General features: G+C 41.1%; 2 protein-coding genes across 5 annotated transcripts in view; one reads left to right on the top strand and one right to left on the bottom strand.

The window, feature by feature from the left end:
- The window catches only part of lpar1 (lysophosphatidic acid receptor 1), a 42,588-nt gene extending 30,777 nt beyond the window's left edge, over window positions 1-11,811 (bottom strand). Inside the window, exon 1 of one of the 3 annotated variants that reach the window (XM_058064081.1) lies at window positions 11,629-11,811. In XM_058064081.1, coding sequence (XP_057920064.1) covers window positions 11,629-11,701 — 73 coding nt within the window. In that variant the 5' untranslated portion in view covers window positions 11,702-11,811. Of the gene's footprint in view, window positions 1-1,445; window positions 1,522-10,624; window positions 10,888-11,628 lie in introns of those variants that run through there. The other 2 variants (XM_058064083.1, XM_058064082.1) reach the window with 2 other exon arrangements.
- Window positions 11,812-12,725: 914 nt separating this feature from the next.
- On the top strand, window positions 12,726-18,457 carry LOC131111143 (dynein axonemal intermediate chain 2-like). Of its 2 annotated transcripts, XM_058064078.1 has the most exons (12): window positions 12,726-13,005; window positions 13,645-13,806; window positions 13,874-13,995; window positions 14,085-14,227; window positions 14,288-14,401; window positions 14,480-14,619; window positions 14,687-14,809; window positions 15,280-15,503; window positions 15,614-15,749; window positions 15,826-15,972; window positions 16,053-16,229; window positions 18,158-18,457. In XM_058064078.1, exons 1-11 carry the CDS (start codon window positions 12,823-12,825, stop codon window positions 16,224-16,226), a joined length of 1,668 nt encoding a protein of 555 aa, XP_057920061.1. In that variant the 5' UTR covers window positions 12,726-12,822; the 3' UTR covers window positions 16,227-16,229; window positions 18,158-18,457. The 2 variants fall into 2 exon arrangements, with proteins under 2 accessions (XP_057920061.1, XP_057920063.1); XM_058064080.1 differs by lacking the exons at window positions 16,053-16,229; window positions 18,158-18,457 and having other exon boundaries at window positions 15,589-15,749.
- The last annotated feature ends 5,555 nt before the right edge of the window (window positions 18,458-24,012 follow it).

The raw sequence follows: 24,012 nt of genomic DNA, 5'->3' as shown, positions 1-24,012 counted from the left end.
TCTGAACCGTAGGTGTGAAAGACAGAGAACAAAATGCTCACTGTGCCCAAGTGTGTGTCGACACACTCTCTGCATGCTTGTTAGAAATGTGTGATAAAATCTTTGTTTGGAGAAAGAAGTGTGTGTGTGTTTGAGTCACAAGAGGCCATAATGAAAGGATGAAAGGACCACCCATCAACTCAAAAAATGAGGTCATGACTCACACATCAGGACCCAAACCTACAAAATTGTACAACTCTGTTGTAAAATTCTAAAAGAGTTCTAAAATCTTCAGCAAAAATATTCTCATAATATTCTTCAAAAAAATGCGGGTTTCTAAGCATGGAAGTCTGATGAGAACCGTAGAACCAAAAATGAAAGCACAATGTTTTTCTTGAAAAAGGTCAGCGATTCGGCACTTCCAAATCTGAAACCATGCTTCTCCTTCGGTGGATTTCACCCTCCCGGTTGGGAGTGAGGTCTTACTACAGGTGCAGGTACTTCAAGTATCTCAGGGTCTCAGGTTGGAGCGCAAGGTCGCTGTACTGGACCGTCGTGATTAAGGTCATGGGCTTTGGGTAATGACCGAAAGAATGAGATCGTGACCAGCTGGGAGGAGGGAGGCCCCGGGGCAGACCAAGGATGCGCTGGAGGGATTATGACTCACAGCTGGCCTGGGAACGCCTTGGTGTCCTCCCGGAGGAACTGGAAGAGGGTTGGGAGTCTCGGGTTGGGATAGATGACCATGAAACTTAACGACTGATCCCACCAAAGCCATCTTGGATATGTATCGGTTGCCAAATTTGTGGGAAGTTATGCTTTGTTGAGTTTGGTGTGGAAACACTTAATACTCAAACCTCAACCCCATCATATTTTGCAGCTGTACTGAATAAAAAAAGCATAGACTGTCTGTATAGGAAGAGAAAAGGAGACAGATACAATGTTGTCAATCGTTCTGTATGTGTTCTATAACCACACACACACACACACACACACACACACACACACACACATAATAAAGATGAATAAGGCTGCAATCTGTCTATTCTGTCCCAATCAATACAAACCTCAACAAAAAAAACATGGCGTACCACAACTGAGGAGAGCTTTTCAGGCGCATTACAACAATGTTGAGGCTGAACATCATAAGTCTCTTTGTCAGCCTTTATTAAGTTTTATAATAGGGCGAGAAAGAGCAGAGTAGCATCACATGCAGTCTGGTTTTTACTAATAATCACAGGCTTTATGAATTTCCAGAGTGAGCAAAATTTCCAGGATTTGTAGAACAGTTACACAGGAAAGGGATGCACATGTTGGACTTGGATCAGGTCTTTTAATTCGTCAGTGGAATTTTCTTGCAGATGCACCTTTGACTGCGAGTCTAATCCTCAAATTCCATCTTGGCCATGTTGATGTTAAGTGGATAATACACTGTTTGCATGACAAGTGTAACTGAGAAGACTTACCATATGTCTTCAATCTTTTCATTGACTCCCTTCACTGGTTCTCCTTTCCAACCCTTTGCAATTTTATGCTCTGCTTTGTCTCGCCTTGCCCTTCCTTTTCAAAGACTCTCTCACTCAACACTACATCATCTTTTTATTCCTTTGTCATTTTGAAAATAATGAGTTGGGACAATATAGACAGATTCTGATCATTATGTGTCTCCTTTTTTCTTCCCAATAAGTAGCCCTGCATGAATGAGGTGTTCAAGCAAAAAAAAAGTGTTCTGTGTGCTTTTCTTTAAAATTAAGGCTGCAAAAGAACCCAGCATGACGTAAAAAAAAGTGCCACAACTTTTATAAAAAAAGGCAAGAAACCCTTAGTAGGAAACTTTAACATAGGTTGCAGTGGGGACAGTTTGATGGGTACACTAAGTTAGCTGGGCTACTTTCATTTTTTGACATACTCCATATTTCCTTCAAATTGTTTAATATCTGACAAGTTAGGCTCTACTGCAGGGGTGCACATTAAGTCGATCGCGATCTACCGGTTGATCGTGGAGGTGGTACTGGTCGATCGCGGCGTGACATTAAAAAAAATATCATCCTAGCATCAATGCCGTCACTTGATTGATATACAGGGCAGCCATTCAGATGACAACTGAATGTTGCCCTTCGGGTGACCAATCAAATCAAACAACGTCTCTAAGTGCAGCAGAACTTACGATGTCAGCCTATCATCCATTCCCGTTACTTGATTGACATACAGGACAACCAGTCAGATGACAACTGAATTTTGACCTTTAGGTCACCGCTCATGCGTAAACAACGATGCAAAGTGCTAAGCTAGTCGGCGAATTGCGTCAGATTTTAAGCCCTCGCTAAAGTTTATGGTCACTAAAATGAGTGAAGGAGCTGGACCAAGTAAAAAGGCAAAAACATATCACTTCCATACGGAATGGGAGGTGGACTTTTTTTCCCCCCCACAATGTCGTGCCATCTCTTTGACTGCATTACTCGGCTCCACTTATTTATGTGAGTCAGCCTTTTCTTACATGAAGAGCATTAAGTCCAAATACCGTTCCACCATGACTGATGAACATTTGGAAGTGTGCTTGAGGCTGGCTATCAGCAGCTACTGTCCAGACTATGCATCCCTGGCTGGTTCAATTCAGTGCAAGTCATCAAAGTAAACTCAGGGAATTACAAAAAATGTTAATAGTTAATTATGTGTGTTTTGCAATATTGGCTCATTTGGTTATGTAAGGTACATCAACATACATTGTACGTACAAATAATCCTCAATACATTTGAAAATAAATAGATGTTTTGCATTTTTGTAATGGGTAGATCATCTTGACTCGGACATTTTAAAAAGTAGCTCGCATGCTGAAAAAGTGTGAGCACCCCTACTCTACTGTATCTTTCTCCTTGTGTCTCCTCATCTCCTTCCACATCTCTCCCGCTGCATTGCATCCCCCGCCCCCGTTTGCGCAATGTGTGCATTGTTTCCACCCCCCCCCACCCAGAAAGCAGAGAAATGGGGACATGTAACAACACAAAACACATTCATTCTCTAACTTTCTCTTGAACCTAAAGCACGTAAAAAACAGATATCCACACACACACACCCCCTCACACTCGCACATAGGCTCTGCTGAGTAGTGGCACAAGGGATGGATTGAGATCTGGAGGTGAGTCATTCGTGACTGCAACCGTGACGGGATTCACGGCTCGTCAGCGTAAGAGCCCCCTAAATAGTTTTCTGAGCACACCACTACACGTGCCTCACTCTTGGAATGTAGTAAGAGAGAGTACGTTTATTGCCGTGGTAAAATCAGTGATTAGAAACGCCGCCCTGGACTGGTCAAAGTCAATCACAGGGCGATTGTGAGCAGTAGTGCTTGAGGGGGTCAGCTATGTGACCCACTACACTAACAATTGATTAGGAAACAGAAAAAGGTATCGAAAGATGCAAAAAGAACATTGTTTTTGTAATTTATCCTTTCGAAACCCATAAGAAATAATGTAAATCCAATCAATCCATTCTAGAACCCCTTAAAATATGAGGAAAAACTGGTTTGGGCACTTCCACTGAGTCATTTGTTATATGTACTGAACCTGAATCCTCCAAAAACCAGGGAGTGCGAAAACCAAGTGTATGATTATTTATTTATATAGCAAAACATTTCGTAGTTGGAGCATAGAAAACCTGTTTATAACTTTAACATTATTAGAGCCCGAACATGAAATAACACCCCTATAGTCACTTTTACAGTCCTATTATCCAATATAGTAGACACAACAAAAAGTAAGCAATTTAATACACTAGCTTGAAGATTGAGTGGCAAGTGGCATGGGATTCATTAATTCATTTCTACCGCTTATCCTCACAAGGGTTGCGGGGGGTGCTGGAGCCTATCCCAGCTGTCTTCGGGCCAGAGGCGGGGTACACCCTGGATTGGTCGCCAGCCAATCACAGGGCACATATAGACAAACAACCATTCACACTCACATTCATACGTATGGACAATTTGGAGTCGCCAATTAACCTAGCATGTTTTTGGAATGTGGGAGGAAACCGGAGTACCCGGAGAAAACCCACGCATGCACGGGGAGAACATGCAAACTCCACACAGATATGGCCGAGGGTGGGATTGAATTCGGGTCTCCTAGCTGTGAGGTCTGCGCGCTAACCACTCGTCCGCCGTGCAGCCTGTGCAAAAGGGATAGTATCTTAAAAAGTTCTCCAAGAAAACTGTTACTGTCTCACACTCTAAATGATGACATCAAAGAATTCTCACAGCTCAAGCAAGCAAGCAAGATTGTAGAAAAGGTTTATGAAAATGAACAGTTGCTTCTGGTTTGTCCGATAGCCACTAAGAGCAATGTCGGATTTCGAAATAACATCCAGAATCATACATAAATTATAAAAGCCCTTTAATTTGCCTTTACGATTTTCCAAAGATAATATCTTGGAAACAGCCAAGTGACAGCTGCAATCTGGTGAAGCTGAAGTGTACGACACACCCTTTCATTTAGCATTTCCACTCACCCCCCGGCTGTGATCAACAAAATTTGTAACTACGAATGAAATGAAGTTAAAAGCAACCTTTAATAATACAGCACTTATCTTTTATAACAGAATAAGCTTGGGCTGTGTGTGTTCAGACCTCCCTGTTTCATTTGTATCTCTCCACCAAACCACACCAGCGTGCATGCCACCCATTAAAAAGTGTTTGTGTGGGAAGATTCTCAGAGATTCTTCACTGATTGGAAAAATGTGTGACAGCATCTTAGTCAACAGATTAATCCCAAGAGGCTTTGAAATAACATCCATATTGCTGAGTGGAACCTTCCCAAACATTCTCCATATGCTTTTGAAGAGTCTGTGTGCTGCTCTGTGCATTATCGGTGTATTTCATTTTCTTTGCATGCTTTGTCATACAATAGAGGGAAACAATCAACAAGCCTGCCATTGTTGTCCCATGACCCCACAACGTGATGGACTACAGCCAATAAAAAACAAGCTGTCTGTAAAATTGCCCCTAACAAAAACAACAAAGTTGTGCAATGCCATCGAACGTGGTCTCCACGTAGTTTAAAAGGAAATCATTTCAACACAACAATGTACTATTCAAACCGGACAACACTCAGCATAAATCTCCTTATTTTCACACTTGAGATTCATTCATTCATTTTCTACCGCTTAACCTCACGAGGGTCGCGGGGGGTGTTTGAGCCTATCCCAGCTGTCTTTGAGCGAGAGGCGGGGTATAGCCTGGACTGATCACCAGCCAATCACAGGGCACATATAGACAAACAACCATTCACACTCACATTCATACCTATGGACAATTTGGAGTCACCAATTAACTTAGCATGTTTTTGGAATGTGGGAGGAAACCGGAGTACCCGGAGAAAATCCACGCATGCACGGGGAGAACATGCAAACGCCACACAGAGATGGCCAAGGGTGGAATCGAACTCGGGTCTCCTAGCTGTGAGGCCTGCGTGCTAACCACTCTTCCGCCATAGTCAGCCATCAAATTTAAAGATAAAAAAAAGGTTGTCTACAGGCTGAAGGTGTCCATGTTCTACCATGGGATATTTACACAGAGAAAACACACTATAAACCTTGCAATGCCACGACTCCACAGTGCTGATGAGTGAGACATTTTTTGTCCTTCGGAGTTCAACTGCTGAGATCTTGTCCTCCTTACGGTGCCTCCACAAAGCTCACATTACATGAGCTTGTTTTTCCCAAGTCCATTTTAATGCTGCATCACTGCTACCTGACAAGTCAATCGCAGGGCACACATACAGCAGATAAACACAGCCATTCATACTTTCATTTACATCATCATTGAGTGGGAACTAAGGCCCGGCTGGTTGCAAGAAAGTCAGTCCAACTACTACACTGTCGGTGACATAAATTAATTCAGATCAAGTGTGTGTGTCATTCACCATGTGTTGATAATACAGTGTTTCCATAGAATGAATACAAGAAAAATGATTTACAATTGCAAGATGCTGTGCAGAGCTGAGATGAATTATGGAGGATGTCTTAGGATTTTGTCTTGGGAGAGGAAAAAAGACAAAATACAGTATGATCGCTGGTGTATTCCCTCGATACAGACCACTACACTAATTGCCACTTCCAATGACAAACGGTCAAGGTTGGGTGCATTGTTTCCATTTTAAGTGGCTTCATTGTGAAAACTCAGCATCTCCAGCTATTTTAACAACATCTGAGTTAAGATAAACACACTATGTGTCATCTTTAACTGCTCTTTCATTCCCATTTTTCCCAAACGTCAAGCCAGCAGAGTCCGAAGATTGCTTAAGCAGGGAATGTAAGATTGCATGACGGGTCAAACATTTCAAGGTTTCACCGACCGATGTGCTAAAAACCACAGTGACCTGGCATAAAAGGCACCATCTCAGTGCATACACACCTCCGTGCTAAACTTTAAAACATTAAATAATACACAAAATCAAGGACTCAACAAATAGCCCCACCCAAAAGACAACAGGCTCTTCCAAGGGTCAAGCCATGGAATGTTCCAGGCTAGCCGGTCCAAGGAGTTGACCTTAGCTGTCTGTCAGTCATAATGGTATACATGCTAGAGTGCAGACTTCAGGCAAGTAATCACATACTAAGCATCTTCAGGAATTGGTGGAAAAAATGTAATTCTTATCGCCTTTATTCTGGACATAATGATAACTGCCCCTCAAAGATTTTGCTTGGCCATTTTGGTAGAATATCTGAATACTCCAAGGTGCTTGCTTGGTTTCCCTCCAATAATTCCTCAGCTAAACAGTAAACTTTTGCACATTTTTTAATCTCGTTGTACATCTTGTATAATGACAATAAAGGCAATTCCATTCCATTAAGGAACACCTATGAGGAAGTTATACTTCAGTCTTTGAAGAGCACCCATGAGTCAGTCGAGCCCTCATAGGTCAGCAAAACTTGAGTCTTCATCATGCACTGGTGAGTCAGTAAAACCTGAGTCTTGGTCGAGCACCCCTGAGTTTCTAAAACTCTATTCTTTAGTGAACACCCGTGAGTCAGTGAAAGCCAAGCCCAGCTGTCTTCGGGGACAGTGAAAAAGAAAATTACTCATCGATACTTTCTCAGCATTTGCTTTCAGCAACAGCACAAATAAACAGGAAACATTGAATGGACAAGTACTGTAAAAAAAAAAAAAAAATGAAGGTCAAAGTCATCAGACGCGAGGTTGGCTCATCCAATGCCACACAGAGTGAACGTTTGTCATCACTTTTCCATAAGGTCAGTCTCCTTTGAGCACGCCTGACATGCGTCACCATGCCCTACAGCAGGGGTCTCAAACTCAATTTACTTGGGGGCCACTGGAGCTCGGGTCTGGGTGAGACTGGGCCGCATCAAGTTTTCCAAAAAAAAGAAAAAAAAACGCATTTATTAAAAACTAAGAAATTTTTAAAACTTCGCTTTGGTTCCAATTTTCTACAATAAAAGCTCTGATAAAAACATTCCACTGTTCTCAAATATCTTACTTTTTATTTTTCTACACAAAATAAGATGAAAAATAAACAAACAAATCAAGAATAAAGAAAATCAATCAGTAATAAATAAATAAAATAATAAAACGGCAAATAAAATAAAAATAAAAAAAACAGTTGGTGGGTAGACAAATTATTTTTTTCAGATCAAAATGATCAAAGCATTATTAGAGCCCTGTAGACATGACAAAACACGACTATAGTCACATTTATACTCTTTTTATTTACAACATATTGCGCAACTGCAGGGTCTTGAGACACATGCTAACTCGCAAACTAGAGAGCTAGCGACCTACACGGTAGCCTTCAAGTTATTTCCTTTAAACTTAAATAGCCAAAAACTTACCACTTCCACGGTTAGGGAGGATAACTATTAACAGTTATTTAACCTTTAACATGAACATTAATCAAACGTAATATTTTTTTCTGGGTACATGATACCATACAGCATCCATATCAAACTTGCGCGGGCCGCACTAACATTAAACTTTCATATCAAGGCGGGGTCCTCAAACTAGTGTCCTGCGGGCCACATTTGGCCGGTGGGCTGCGTGTTTGAGACCCCTGCCCTACAGGCTGTTGGAAACAGAGTTGGAAAAAAGTTGTTTACTGGTGAAAAACAACACTGTTGCTTCCTGAAAATGAAAATATTTGTATCCAGTAGATTGCAACCTTGCTTTTCATTATTAGTTCATTCGAAAAAGTTACATTTTTATTGATGCAGACTTCTCAGACATCTTAGCAATTTTTTTGGCCCCATGGCAGGTTATTTAGCATTCGCATAAAAAATACATGGAACAAATTCAGGGAACAATTTAAATAGTTTGATATGTGCAGTATTGTATGAAAACTACATTTTGGTGAAAATGTTCAACCAAAAACAAGGTTTGACTGCATATTATATAATATGCAAAAATGACATGCTGTTTTGATACCGGATGTGCATATTCCTATGGGTGTTTCAGCAGGTAAAAGAGTTAAACTGTCTTTTTGCTACATTAGCAAACAAAATGCAGCTCGACTACCTGCATGAATGTGAAAGCAATCTGAACGTCAAAAAGAAGAATGGGTGGAATGCGAGTCTTTAGTCGAGGGGGAGGAGAAGACTTCTTGGAGTAATCACAACACAGATGTTTCAAAAAAGCCCCCCCTCCCTCCCACTGTTTCCTCTCTTTTGACGTATGTCAGAGCTCATGTCAGGAACCATAAAACAGCCATCTTGAGACGAGACAATACATCTGCGCAATGGGAGTTTGCTTTGACCACGAGTGTCGGAAGTCACTGACACGAAACGCCACAATGTCACTTTTTTTTCCCTCTTAGAAAATGGATTTGCACTCCAGACAACGCTACCATTCTAATTTCCAAGTTCAAATAAGTCTGTGCAGCTTCTCTGGTTGCCAGGGAAACCAGTGAGTTCCAGAGAACAATCCTCCCCTCATGTTATGACCACTGGTGTGTGATATCCATGACGACGCATTTTTATCCACTCAGGCAAACTAAAAGGGCATAACGGAGATGACCTACCTTTTTATTTATGCATAGTCCAGCACATTAATTTTAAGGCCAAATTGCTGCATGGGACCCTATCGTCAATCAAGCATATTTTTACTTGTGTTTACAAGTAAAAATATAACAATGTAACAAAGTTACATCATGTTGATTAAAATCCCAGGGCTATTCTTACCTGGGAGAGTGAATAGGCTAAATTAGCATAACAACACAACAAGTTCACCAAACTCCCATCACTGAATTCTTCATCCTAGGGTGCCCTCTGGGAGCTGTTGACTGCAACGTTCACTCTTAGTCATGTTATATTATACAGTATATACAGTCGCAATATCGCAGCCGATTAACCCTCCTACGCTATATAATTAAAATTTAATTAATATTAATTTATTAGTAAATGATCATTGTTTTGTGTTCACAGTTGAATACAACCTATTAGTAAAGAAAAGCTAATTTAAGCACATTGTTTTACTTATTCTTTGCCGAAATTAAGTATTTTCCTCTATGTTGCCACCTGCAGCATAGAGGAAGTATTACACCAATCAGCAGTAACGACTGAATGCTTGAAAGGATATCCCAATGTATCTAATGCTAACATACAGGAGCAAATGCTCTAGCTAACAGCGTATAGGAGGGAATTATTCCACAGGCAACAAATCAATGTTGTGATTTTAGCGTGAAAGGAAGGTTGGGGAGGTGACGGTCATCTCCATAATTAAAACTGTTTGAAAAAGCTCTGACCCTCACCCCGAGCAGATACATGAGTGTTAAAGCTTTTCACACGCCGCCATTGCATCAAAGACCCCCTGAGGTTTGTGGTCATGGGTGGTAAGCACACATACGTAAATAGCCATATATAGTCCCTGCAAATTAGCCCTCAATACAGTTATTTCATTCATTGGAGACCTGGAGTGTCCAATGTCCAATGCAAGGGCCATTTTGGCATTTTGGAAAACACATGTTTTTTGTACAGTGAATTTCTAAATCCAAGCATCCAACCCTTGGAGGGCTCCTGCCCTGGCTGCTCAGCACAATATGGCTCAGGTAAGGACAATATGAGTCACCTGTGTTGAAGATTAATGTGAAAAAAAAACACTAATTCTATCACATTCATTCATTTTCTAGTGCTTATCCTCATTAGGGTCATTTTTTCTTTTAAAAAATGGAAACTATTCATAGAAAAGTAGTCAATGCAAAAGTGATGACCATACTGATGAACAATAACGCCTTTTGGGTGACTAAGCAGCAACATCATTCTTGCTACACAGCTCTTCTTATTTCACTATGCAAAGTGATCGAAGACAAGTTAAGAATATAAAATCATATTGAGGTTTACAACCCAAGAGCTGCCTGGGCTTCTGTTTGAATGATTAGTCTTCCTTGCGGTTCTTCCCTGGCAGGAGGTACGTACAACAAGCCCCCTTCTCGAACTTGCGCACAAACCACCCAAATAACGGCGCACGATGCATATGGACGCATCTGCAAATGTTATTTCCACCTAATGCTTCCCATGCACGTCTACGTGGCAGGTATGTAAAGATGCACAAACAGATCAGCGCCAGATAAAAGTTCTTTCGCCAATTAGTCTATGCTGATTTCCTAATTATTCAGTCTGTATAAGAAGCACACGCTTCTTGAATACTTACAATGTTTGTGTTGGTTTAGTTTACTTCCCGGAGCGGCTCCTGGGTGTCCTATCCCAAAGTTTGATTCGGGAAAACCTGAAATTCCTCCCACGGAATTAATATGGACTTAGTTTGCGAGAATCTCCTGTCAAAGCGGCGAGGAGTCAAAATCCAAAAACATGAAGTCAAGTAGTCGCATTTTATGTCCAAGCACACGAGAAACACTTGTTAATCCTCCTGAAGATGACAGTTTTCCTTCCCGCAGAAAGAAGTGTGATGCTCTGCCCTGCAGCGCTGGTGACTGGCGCGCCTCTCTCTCGCTCCCTCTACCCCCCTCCCTCTCCCTGGTTGCTTCAGGGAAGGACCTTTGACTGCGCGTGACGTCACTGAACAGAAGAACTCATGAATATGAGATAAAGTGTTAATATAATAATTATGAGATAGGAACCATGATTCAATTATAATGGTTATGATTGTGATATGAAGTCAAAATTGCACAATATTCATGAGATAAAAAGTAAAAAATAGTCAATTATGAGAAAATGTAAAAAGTCGCAATTATGAGATCATAAAAATCATAATTATAAAAAGTCATAATTACGAGATAAAAAGTTGCAACCATGAGATTACAATTGTCACAATTATGACAAATCAAAATTATGAGACAAAAGGTTGAGATTATGAAATTAAAAAGTCATAATTACGAGAGTGCAGGTGGCACATTCTTCACTGGAGCCTATACATTCACTTATAGCCAACGTTAAGATGATGTCACAATAAATTCAGCTGGGATAGGCTCCAGCACCCCTGTGACACTTGTGAGGATAAGCGGTAGAAAACAAATGAATGAATGGTTGGTTGGTTGGTTGTTGCTAAGAACTTGCGAGGAACAATCACATTATAGTCATTCAATGACTCTGTTCATGATAAACCACATAATTAACGAAGAATCATCCCAAAATAAAGTAAAAAAAACTGAAAAGGAGAAACCCCAAGGCATAGCACAATGCTAGAGCAAGGTTTACCAAAACTAAGGGCCAAGCAAGAACTAAGCAGGATGCAAGCACAGCAAAAAAAGGCAGTTGACAAAGGCGACATGGAGGCTACAACAGCAAAACAGAAACAATTCTTACTGGCCAGAGCATTTAAAGCAATCCAACAAGCAAGGCTCCACTATGTATAGCATGTGCTGAAAACAACAGCTGGCTTAAGTTGTCCTAATTGCCAATCTCCCACAGGTGTGTCTCCTAGCCACGCCGCCCCACTCAGCATTCAAGTTGTGGAGGCATACAGAAACATACAATAAATGCACAGAAAACAGCAACACAAAGCACAAAACTGCTACCAAGTACACTTTCATTTAGTATATGTGTGATTAGCACATAAAATGTAAGCTATAGGTGTACTTTGTGTAAGGAAAGGCGTGTCTTAAACTAAATTAGAGTTCTTCTTTACCCCCCACCAGTGCTTAATTGGAAACACATTTTTTCACTAACTTGTTAAAAGAAACAGGAAGGGAGTGCAGTGGTGCACTCACAGAACGAAAACGAAAATCCTAGAAGCCCAAAAGGCAGATTGTAATCCTTACCAATACCCTCCTACATATGATACAGAAAATATTTCCTTGTGTCTGACCATGCCGTCCCATTGATCCCAAAGTGGTCTCATACTCAAGTTCTCATGTTATGAGAAGGTATTTGCCGTAGGGATGTTTGCGTCTGCCAGGTCAGCACCATCTGTGAGCACTTACTGAGGTGTTTAACCTGCTGCTTCTCTTGTGTAATAAAGTGTTAAACACTGAACAATGTGCCATTCTCATTTGTCCCATAAAGATCGACATACCGCATGCATTATTAAAAGTGCTGGTGCTGCCTCCCGAAATGTCAGCCCTAACTTTATCAAAGACAGATTACAAACTGAGAAAACATTTTACTTTCATCAGACAGAACGTGTACTCTTGTTTTAATATCTTGTGTTGTCTGATAAACTTTTCTGTCACTAAGCTAAACTTGGAGATACATCACAGAACGTCACTGATGACACGTTTGTCTTTTTATGACAATACTCCTTTGAATCAAAGCTTTGCAGTCATGTTACCTTTTTATGTAACTGTAACTGTATAATGAATGATTATTCCAAGTAAAAGCTAACAAAATTGGACTTTCAAAAAACAATTGCGTTCCCATTCCTACCTTGGTTTCCGGAGGAATCCCATTGGGATGGATTTTGTGCATGAGTATGTAAAGCTCCGCAGTGACTTTGGCCGCCAATGTCTCTTTTCTGACCGTCACGTGGAGCTGCTTGCCGACGTTCCATCAAATCCGAAGCTGGCTCAGAACTTCTCTCCGAGGGAGACCAGAGATGTCGGGGTACAGGGTTGCTGGCAAATGTCGGAACATGAGGTGACTGAATTACCACCCGACTGAATCCTTTTCAACAGGGCAATCCATCTATCCATTTTTTATGCTGCTTATACTCACTAGGGTCACGAGGTATGCTCGAGCCCATCCCAGCTCACTATGCCCAAGGGAAGAATCAAAGATCTTCCCGATTTCCTGACTGTGTGGCCAAAATGCCAGAAGGCAGTTTTAAAAATGAAAGGAGGGGGATTCAGTGGGTAAATAAACAAAATAAAATAATAATAAAGTAATAATAATAAAATAAAATAAAAGCTCAGTTGTGGAAAAGACCAGGGTAGCAGAAACAAAATCAACAAAAATGGATGGGGTACAACTAATCAACCAATCCTGCCTTTCCTCTGCTGTCAGTTGTGATAGTCCTCCAGCGTCCCATCAAACTAGTTGACTGCATAAGGAGGTATGCCAATGAAATTTCTCATTCGATTCGGGCATTGAATCAATCACAATTGAACTGTCCAGGTTCCTTCTCATCCGAGAAGGCTTCATCAGTTCATGCTCAAAGAATAAGGCGTGGGTATTACCAGGTTTTAGGTTCAAGGCCCTCTACTGATGAAAACATGGAACTTGTAACTGGTTTCCACCACTTGAAACAGATATCTGTTCATGATATTTCTTCTACAGGTGAATACGCAACGGATTGAGTATGACAACTGTGGGATAAACCATGTGGAAGGAGGGTGGCCCAAAGACATCAACCACTTGGAGATGGAGCAAACTATTCGTTTTAGGAAGAAGGTGGAGAAAGATGAGGGCTACATGAATAGCATACAGCTGCTTGGCACGGTAGGAACCGCATTGACCTTGATTCCCCAGTTGTGAAAATGTCTGATGTCACCTTTCTGCGATCCAGCTTGCAGGACAATGTGTTGGACAGAACAATGCTGTGGATATCTATGAACAGTATTTTGAGAAGGAGGACATGTTGGAAGAGATTCAGGGAGCGCCATCTGCCAAAACTGTTAATGTGTTCAGGTACTGACAGAACAACATTCTCACCGGCCTGTCCAAATGCTAGCAATTAAATACCATCCCTTTTAGGCTAACTGTAAATGTTTTTGCAGGGACCGTAATGAAATAAAACGGTATGTCACCTCTCTCTCTTGGCATCCCGATAAAGGCAGAAGTCTAGCGGCCGCCTACTCCTGCCTTGACTTTCAGAGTGCCACTGCAGGCATGAGCACAGACTCATACATTTGGAACACTGGTGGGTAAACCAACATTAAGACGGAAAAAAAATCAGTCAATAACTGCCTATGCATTGCAGAGAACCCTACCAAACCTGAGATGACTCTCAAACCAGAATTTCAACTTGTCTGTCTGGAGTACAACCCCAATGACTTGCATACTCTAATCGGTGGCTCCTGTAACGGACAGATTGGTGAGTTAAGGTGAAATATTGAGTCAGGAATCCCTCTATTTCTTAAGCTTATCCTGAATAAGGGTTTCTTCATTTCAGTGTTTTGGGACACCCGTATAGGCGGTGATCCAGTCGAGCTTTCCAATCTGGAGCACAGTCACAGAGACCCTGTCTACAAGGCAATTTGGTTACAATCCGAAACTGGGACAGAAGCATTTTCTGCCTCCACTGATGGGCAGGTAAATATGATCATGATATTCATGACAGATGTTTTCTTCTTTGAGTGAACAATTTTTTTCCCATCAGATTCTGTGGTGGGATGTCCGCCAGCTGAGCAAGCCTATGGAGCGGCTGGTTCTAGACCTAGGTTGGGAGGAAAACTTGAACAATGCTTTAGGAGCCATCTCTCTGGAGTATGACGTTACCATGGTGTGTTTCTGCCCTTTCAACATAAAGAAGCATATTTTGAATGTCTTCTGTTGCTGAACAAATTGTACGCACACGAGTATGTTCTATGGACCTTCCCTGCATCCAATGTTCGCCCAGGCGAACCAGCCAAGGCTGACCAGGGATGGACTTGCATCCGAGCAACTGCTCACAGATCGGCGGCCCTTTTGAGGTTGTTGCAATGTATAGTGGGAATATCATCACAACTGTCAGTCTGAGGTTACATGGAGGAGGCTTGTTGTTGGGTTTTACTCAAAGTTTTTTCCCAGCTTTAATGCCGGTGAGTTTTCTCTGGCTGTCGTTAATTTTCGAGCCATGGACTGGCCACAGAGGTTCTTAGTTATTGCAGCGATTTGGGGAATGGCCAAAACACAATATTTTTGATCTGTCTGAATGCAAACATCTCTACAAACTTGTCAGGCTCTTACAAAAGGTGCCTCTTGTGTCAACAGCCAGACAACTTCTTGGTTGGAACAGACCTAGGTGTTGTCGTGTACTGTAACAGGACGGCTGAGATTCTGTCTGAGAAGGTTGTCTGTATATACGATGGCCACTACGGACCTGTCTACGCCGTTAAGAGGAACCCTTTCTTCCCAAGAAATTTCCTCACCGTGGGGGATTGGGGAGCCCGCATCTGGTCCGAGGACATCAAGGATTCATCTATAATGTGGACTAAGTACTTTATATTTATTTGATCTGTCGTCAGCTGTTCTTTTTACATCGTCTTTGGTCTTTAGATATTGTGTCTTTCCTCTGTTCAGTGATGGCTGTTACTGGGTTTATCAGGTATCAGATGTCCTACTTGACAGATGCCTGCTGGAGTCCTGTCAGACCTTCCGTCTTCTTCACCGTGAAGATGGATGGTGTGCTCGATGTTTGGGACATTTTGTTTAAGCAAAGCGACCCCACGTTGAGTGTGAAGGTAAAAAAAAAGTAGTTTTCTCATTTTTTCTGAAGGCCTTTTGTTCTGGCTCAATCAACCACGCTGTTGCTCTCAGGTGTGTGATGATGCTTTGTGTAGCCTCAATGCTCATGAGAATGGACGCATGTTAGCTTGCGGCTCCCAGAAAGGAGTCATTACACTACTGGAGATCTGCTCAGGGTTGTGCACCCTACAGCAGAATGAACAAGGCCACATGGAAGAGGTGAGATAAGAAATGTTAAACACCCGTTTTAGTGTAGCTATGATCAATCTAAGGTTTCTGTGTTGATTGTGCGGAAACAGATGTTAGAGCGTGAGACAAAGCGCGAAAGGATCCTTAGGTCTCAGAAAAGTGGGGACGAGAACACAGATTCAAAACAGCTGATCCTGAGAGCTGAGCGAGACTTCCACAACCTCCTGCAGGCAGAGCAGAGGAAGAGAGGCTTGGAGTCGAGACAGTGGAGGCAGCCACAATAACATGTATGTTAACCATAAACCCAGGCAGAAAATGCTGAGAGAAGCTGTGTATTGAGTCCTGAACATGCCAGCAGCATAGGGAATGACAAAAGAACAGTCATCTGTTGAGAAATCGTGCTTCTATGAAACATTAAAACAAGCAAAATCACTCACAAACAACCTTGGTGGAAAGGTTGACTCAGAAGATTTATCTTTCCTTCACTCTTTATTACATTTACCACATCTCTCTTCTTATCTTATCGCAGTTTCACTGGTAGTATGGAGGAGCAGATAAACAAGTCCACAGCAAGACACACTAGTAGAGCTTTCTGGTGGTCATTTCTCAGTCTGGCCAATAGCTTTGTTGGAAATTAATTTGGCCTCTGCTGTCTTAAGTTGCAAGTCAGATCAAAAGACAGCACACATTTTACTACCCTAGAACCCTATGGATTTTCAATCAGAAATATGAATCAATCATCTGGTTATGGCAAATCATAAAGTTCTATTCATTTCCCTCACTGCTATTAGTGGTTGCTTTGCAGGGATTTAGTCACATTTTATGAATAATTCTAGCTACTCGGTCTAGAGGACAAGTGGATGTCACTGGACGCAGTGCCTAGCTGGTCAAACATGAGAATAAAGGGTGTTAAAGACATCCATTGGTTGACAAATGAGAGGAATTAGAGTTAATGCCCACACGGAAAACAAGAAAAACACATATAAGGGAAAAACCTAACTTGCACTCCAATCCTGACAGTGAAAGTTTCTGCAGGAAGGAAGGGCTCAAGGTTGTCTGCTAGGTTAGGTCCACAAAGTCCTAACCCTTTTTTATGGTTTTGTTTTGACTCAAATGTGTGTTCTCACATGTAGTGTGAATCCTGTACCTCTGTATCTACTACCCCCAACCCAAACGGTATCTGTCAAACATGGTGTATTTCTGTGTATACTATTCCTTTGGGCATTGTCATTCATTATGTTGCAATGTGAATGCACGATGAGGAATTAGGAGTCAATTTTGCATAAAATTACAATCTCCAGCCTAAAATGGCTCACTTTTGCTTTTTCATTAACAAAACACAGGCAACCTATTCATCACATAGTTGGGAATAAGTCCATGGAGCTACTCCACTGGAATTTTTGCACTACACATGTGGTAACATTTATTTGTTGGTTTCTAGAAAACAAAAGTGTTATTGCAGGAATGGAAGGAAGGAAACTCAAATGCAGGTCTTTAAAAGCTCTCTCATTTAAATTAGGATTGGGAAAATAATAGACATATCATCTAAATTAGGATTGGGAAAATAATACACATGTGATCTGTGAAGGACAGTGTTGGGCATGTTACTCTCAAAATATTTGTTATTACTTCAATGTCCCGATGATGCATATTTATATTTACATATCTGTGTTTGTTGTGTGTTCCTTCATATTAGCAAGGCAGCAAGGTCCTTCTCCATGTGACAACGAAGCCTTGACATTTTTGAATATTTGTATTTAAGCATACTAAAGGGGCCTTCATCCGCTTAATCCCGAACCAAACTGCTGATTAAACCAGATTATAAACCTTGTAGCCGCCTGCACCCGCCCACTTATAGCACAACCTGCCTGTCAGGCGGGGGACAGAGGGAAAAGCAGTTAGGAAGCATGTGACAGACAAAGAAGTTTTATGGCACTAATGGAGCCACAGAGGTTAAGCAGAGTGAAATAGAGGGAAAACAAAGTACAAGGGCCAGAGAGCCTGGAATGACATCAACAATTACAATAACATTGGAAATTGTCTGTGAATGTTGAGAACTAGTGTCTCTGACTGATTAAAACACAAAAAGTATGAAAGAATTCTGAAATAAAGATTTCAAACTTGGTTGTACTCGTGGTTGGTAACTGCAGGGCAAATGTAACAATTCCTTTGTCATGCATGAAAGCAACCCAACTCTATTTTCTTTGTGTTTTAGGCAAAACAAGATCTTCACACAGCTTTGACAACGATGGGCCTCTTTTCTTATATGTCGCCGACCAAACTAGTTTTCATAGTTTTTTATGGTTTTTATGATGAATTTGCATATACTCCACAATGTTATGAAGAGTGATAAAATGAGTGGCAATGTCCCACTTTGTCATGTAAATGAACTTAATCCCAAATATTTCTCCTGCATTTCAGCCCCGCCACAAAAGGACCAGTTGACATCATGTGACTCTGGTTAAAGTACTGTAGGTGTGAGTGTTGACAAGGACAAAGGCTGGAGGTGACTGTCATCCTGATTGAGAATAAAAAGGAGCACTGTGCTTGGAATCTTATTTCTTCCTGTTAACCACATTTCTACTGCATTTCAGCCCTGCCACAAAAGGACCAGCTGACATCATGTGACTCTGGTTAACATATTGTAGGTGTGAGTGGTGACAAGGACAAAGGCTGGAGAAATTAGGCATTATTCGTACAGCACATAAAAAAATGTGCTGTATAAATAAAGTGGATCGAATTGGATACACTGCAAACATTAAAAATGAAAAGTATACTCTCCTTCGATGGCGCCACGGTGTGTACCGTAGCTTATCGTTTGAAATCTATTTGAAACTGACAACAGACTCTATTCACACAAGAGCAGTAGATGACAGGCAGACAGTCTGGTGTTCTACGGCTCTTTGTGATTGAATGAGCAGGAAAGAAGTATGAAGTGGAGATGACAGAGTAGCCATGGTGACTTCCTTCATTTCGGGTAGTGACGGACGATAAAAGCTCTTTGCTGCCTGCAGTGGTAAAGGATTCACTTTCTAATGGGCTCTTTACAGCCGCTGGTGCAATCACGCGTACTGTGTTCATCATTGCTGCTTTATTGTGGCGACAAATCATCACCCACAACATTAGATACCCAATTTCTTTCAGTTAAATGTTCTATTTCCGTGTTCTGTCAGGCTCCATGTCAAGTAAAAGCAATTTTGCTGTGGTATGTCAAATCTGTTTAAGCTCAGGAAAGGTTGGTTTGGATTCAAAGACTATCTGGTCCCACCCAAAGGTTGAAGGTCATTCAGCCAGTGTTAGAAAGGAGCGATGCTAAAATACTAATGTAGCCTCCAGTAGACAACATGGAAAAAAGCATGAGCATGTTGCAGAAAAGGCCTTTTCTTTGCAGAGCTACGCTCAGGTTCACATCAGGAACCAATTACTTCCAAGTACTCTACGCAGCTGAAGAAAGACACCCCCCTGCCCCTCACCCACCTCAATGTGTCCATCCCCCACGTTTCTTCTTCTATATCCCCTCATGGGCCACCATTTTTCATTCCTCCCTCCATCTTTCTCCTCTTCTCATGCATCAGGCTGGCACCTCTTTAGCCAACCCTCCTTTTCCTTCCTGTCTCTATCTGCTCTGGCTCTTTTCTCCCCCACCCTTTCCTGCCAAATGTACCTTACTTTTTTAAAAACCTCCCCTTGAATCACTCCTCTTGTTACCTCTCCCGCCACAGCACCCACTTTTTCCACTCCTCGTTTTTCGGTTATTAGACCTTTATTCCCGCCGACTACTGCTGCCACAGCTTTCACGAGAATTCCCACGAGTCTCTTTCTCTTGTCTTCTCGCTTACTGCGCATAAAGTAAGAAAAACATTGTGATAATGTTGCACTGAGAAAGAAAATACACCTTGTCACCGGGAGACTTGAGATTCAGCACATTCATGTCTGCAGAGTCTTTGAAGTCACGATGCATGAATTATGCTGTTTCCATACATCTTTAAATGCCTTGCCAATAAGCGTTTCGAATTTCGCGGATTCAAAAATATATGTATAAGTAGCCACGTATACATGGATCCAAATATTCCAATTGCATTCAGTTTATTTGCTGAAACAGAAAGAATGTAACCTTTGTATACACCTCATTCCGAAAGAAAAGTGCCAATCCGAATGAACATATAATCGGATTCACGGGGTGGAATATTCCTTTCCCCAATCCGATTGAGGTATCTTGTACCCGCTCAAAGTTGTTCTTCTTTGTTGCGTTTTTCTTCTTCTGTTGTTTATTGGCGGTTGACAAGCAGCTTTCGTGTGCATTACCGCCATCTGTGGAACAGAATCTAAACCCTTCTATACTTTATTCACAAGTCCACTTTTATTAAAAAAAGAAAATATATATCTATATAAAACATGTCCCAAGTTTAATTATAAAATATTAGCAAGATTGAATTTGATCTTTTCCTGTTTAAATTTATCCCGGGTGCGTTCTTTCAGCGCATGCTAAGATATGACATAACACGCAGCTCCAGATGTTCTTCAGTTTTAAAAATGGAGGCGAGCAATCGGCACTGGACTGCTGCGGACAGTTTGTTTTTGATCCAAACTAAATTTCAAGACTGGTCGAACTTGTTATTCCAACAAGTGAAAGAAAAACTCGGGGAAGTCGGTATCACGTGATGTTGATGTTTACGTTTTACTGGGCATGCCCCATTGACTATTCTGTTTGATTATGGTGGCGCATGTAGACAAGAGATTGGAATATTCCTTTCCATGTATACCATTGTTTTCGGAAAAGTCATCCAGAAAGATTCCATTCCGAAAGAGGAAAAACTCCTCATATAAACAAGGCTAATCATGCTGCTTTGTGGTGGAAGATGCATATTTCAGCAAATGTTACATGTTTGTTGCCTAATTTAAACATTTTCAAGCATAACAACGGTTAAAATACTAGTGGAAGGCATTCAGAAGACGAATTCAAAGAATGGGGGAAATTTTGGGTTGCAAATCTGTCATACTTAGGGAGCAAGCAATTTGTGACACCCACATATGTGCCGCTCACCTTTCTTGGTTTTAAATTGTGAGTGTGATATGCACCTTGTGCGCGTTAGCTACACCACATGTAAGGCTGTCATGTGTTTCACTCACAGGGGATGTACGTGTGCGGGCTGTGATTGGTCACACGTCCAAAGTGCTTACTAACTATGAACCATATCAGGAAGTTAGCCCCTCTGTGACATCACAAAGGGCCTTTTGAAACCAAGCGTTTTGAGCCGTTCCAAACTTCTTTCAGGGCTCACTTCCAAATGCGTAAACCTCATTATCTGAAACTTTGGCATAGTTTAACACGAGAATTCTAACTTTCTAACTACATTTGTAGGTCAGAAAAGTGGAAAATAGCATAATGGGTACCCTTTAATGTTTTTTCATCAAGCGCTGAGATTCTGCACTTTGTTCGCAGCATAGTTGTGTGCTGTGTGACACAAAAAGCTGGTTCGTCTACAGCAGCTTCAACAGTCGCTCGGCCCTCAAAACCTGCACCTTCTTGTGCAAAACGTAGTGAAAAAGTGAAGCGTTGGCATCCAAACATTTAGAGAAGGTCAAGAAAGATTATAGTGCGTCCTGAAATGTCAGCCACAATCCAAATATCCCTTACGTTGTGTGAGTAGAGTCAATATTTGTTTGAATGATGAATCGGTACAAGTAATTCCATTTGAAATGAACTACACAGACAAATGCAGTGCCTTGTGGTATAATACATCACTCTCTTACATCTTTGTGGTAACCCATTTTTACTTTGTATACTTTCTTCTCTGCTGCTTTCGTTTTCTTGTAATTGTTATCTTTGGTCATCATCTCCTGCTCCTTGGATCTGTCTTTCTATTTTCTCTGCTTCCAACTGATTTTTATCAGCTAAATTACATTTATTTTAATCAAATTATACAAATGTCAATCAACGTGTTTGCTCATCGTACCATCTCTTCGCTTTCCCTCCCCTCACAACCGTTACAGTTTGTAAAGACCTGGCATGCTGACCTGCATCAGCAGGAACTGGCCGCAGTACGACAGTCATTTGATTGAACTTTTGATCAGCTGATGAACATCTGACAATTTTTAACTCATTTTTTGCACACTACCAACTTCAAAAATACAATCGCAGCACAAATGTGTGAAGGAAATAAATGCACATCTACATAAGAGAGACACACTGTCCCTAAGCTATTTGTTTTAATAGCGGAAGGGAAGGATGTGGACGGGCCACCCGTCGTGATGCTTTGCTGACTGCTGAGCTTCTCAAGCACAGAATATCCTTGTTAGACAACCTTCTCCAAGCAGTTGGTCACAGAGGGAGTCCTCATTGAAATGTCATAATTTTATAGTAATTGAAGTAACGTGCTGAGCATGGAGACAAACTAGCAGGCAGTTTGTTGGCCGTGACGGAGAAAACACAGTTTGTTTTGCTGCCTGATAGTTTGCATCATGTGTTCAAAGACATGTTTTGGAGACTACTGCAAAATACAGAAGAGATAACAGCTCACCATATCTTACATCTTAAATGTGGACCAGAGCAGAAAATGGATGGATGGACGGATGGTATCAGATTATTGGATGGTATCGGATGTCCGACTTTTAAATATTCACAGTCTTCCAAAAGTGCATTTGGAATGCCACAGAAACAGATGAAAGCAAGAAAGGCCTTCAATTATTTCATTTGACAATGACTTTGTCTAGACGACATTGGGGAAAGTCAGCTCACATGTTCGCTACACGCGCTACAATGGATGAGTGGTATCCCGGGGACCAATCCAAACCAAATCATCCAAACCAAAGTGTCCCCAAATAAGTTGGGGTTTGAACATGTTGTTTTCCAATTGGCTGGTCTTTAATGTAGGTTGATGAATTGTCTTCCTATGTCAACTGAAAAATTAATTAGGATTAATTTTCACAATACAAAGTCATTGAATTTAACCTGAGGGATGCATGTGTGTGTTTATGTTAGACTTTGGAGACTGAGGTTTCAGCTGTGGAGTCACTTGAAGGAGCAGTAATTAACACACACACACACACACACACACACAGGGGACCGGTCAGTTAAAACACACACACTCTTAATTCCTTTGGCATAATCTTCAGAGGGAATCAGAGACAGATGGAAAGAGCACAAGGGTGATTCAAAGATGGCATGACAAGGCAAAAGACAGCCTTGAAAGGCGACAAATGCAGGCTTAGAAAAAAGAGAGAGAGCGAGGTGGGGGAGAGGAAATGGTTCCAGCCGGTGGAGGTAAAAGACCTCCTTGTCTCTTTTAACAAAGTCACATTTCAGCTCAACTTGGAACCGATTTATTTTTTATCCCACAGCTTCAGTGATTTGATTCATCAAATAATGACCCTGACATTAGTGTTGGTGTTTCCGTACGCCAATACACAATGTTGTCGCCTCTGTCACTTAGCAAGTTATCCACACTGGACTTGGACCTTGGAGTTCGAGTTACACAGTGCGATACCTCAGCTTTTGTTATAGATCTGTCCATTGAAAAAAAAGTATTAGCACCACATTAAATACGAATAAAGTAATTAATTCAAGGGAAAAATTTACAACTTTCTTCTCGTAAATGTGCAACTTTATTCTCAAAATCTCTGATTATTTGTCATAACAGGCATTGTCTAAGACAACTATGAAAAGGGGGGAGTTATGTGACCTAATTTCCGATTTGTTTTATCTAAAATTTACAGCATCATTTTCTTGTAAATGTACAACTTCATTCTTGTAAATTTACCAAAAAAATTATTAAAAATGTATGACTTTTTTCCAAAAAAATTTCCAACATTTTGTCTCGGAAATGTACAACTCTTGAATATTTACAACATTTTTTCTGGAAAATGTTTGGCTTTTTTTCTCTGAAATTTTTGACATTTTTTCTTGGAAATTGGCCTTAATTCCTGTACATTTATAGCCTAATTCCTGTAAATTTTGCGACTTTATTCTCGAAATCTCAGATTATTTGTCGTAACAGGCATTGTCTGAGACAACTATGAAAAGGGGGGACTTATGTCACTTAATTTACCATTTGTTTTGTCTTAAATTTA

Source organism: Doryrhamphus excisus, chromosome 2 (assembly GCF_030265055.1).
Source record: "Doryrhamphus excisus isolate RoL2022-K1 chromosome 2, RoL_Dexc_1.0, whole genome shotgun sequence".
Classification (NCBI taxonomy): Eukaryota; Metazoa; Chordata; class Actinopteri; order Syngnathiformes; family Syngnathidae; genus Doryrhamphus; species Doryrhamphus excisus.
The sequence above is the reverse complement of the archived record's forward strand: the minus strand, read 5'-3'. Positions and strand labels throughout refer to the sequence as shown.

What these genes read in the sequence shown, in the direction of transcription:
- LOC131111143 (XM_058064078.1), top strand. Translation starts at nt 12,823, where the DNA reads ATGGATTTTGTGCATGAGTATGTAAAGCTCCGCAGTGACTTTGGCCGC. An exon ending in AAAACTGTTAATGTGTTCAG is followed by an intron (nt 13,996 to 14,084) that starts GTACTGACAGAA and finishes ATGTTTTTGCAG; the next exon opens with GGACCGTAATGAAATAAAAC. An exon ending in CTCCTGTAACGGACAGATTG is followed by an intron (nt 14,402 to 14,479) that starts GTGAGTTAAGGT and finishes TCTTCATTTCAG; the next exon opens with TGTTTTGGGACACCCGTATA.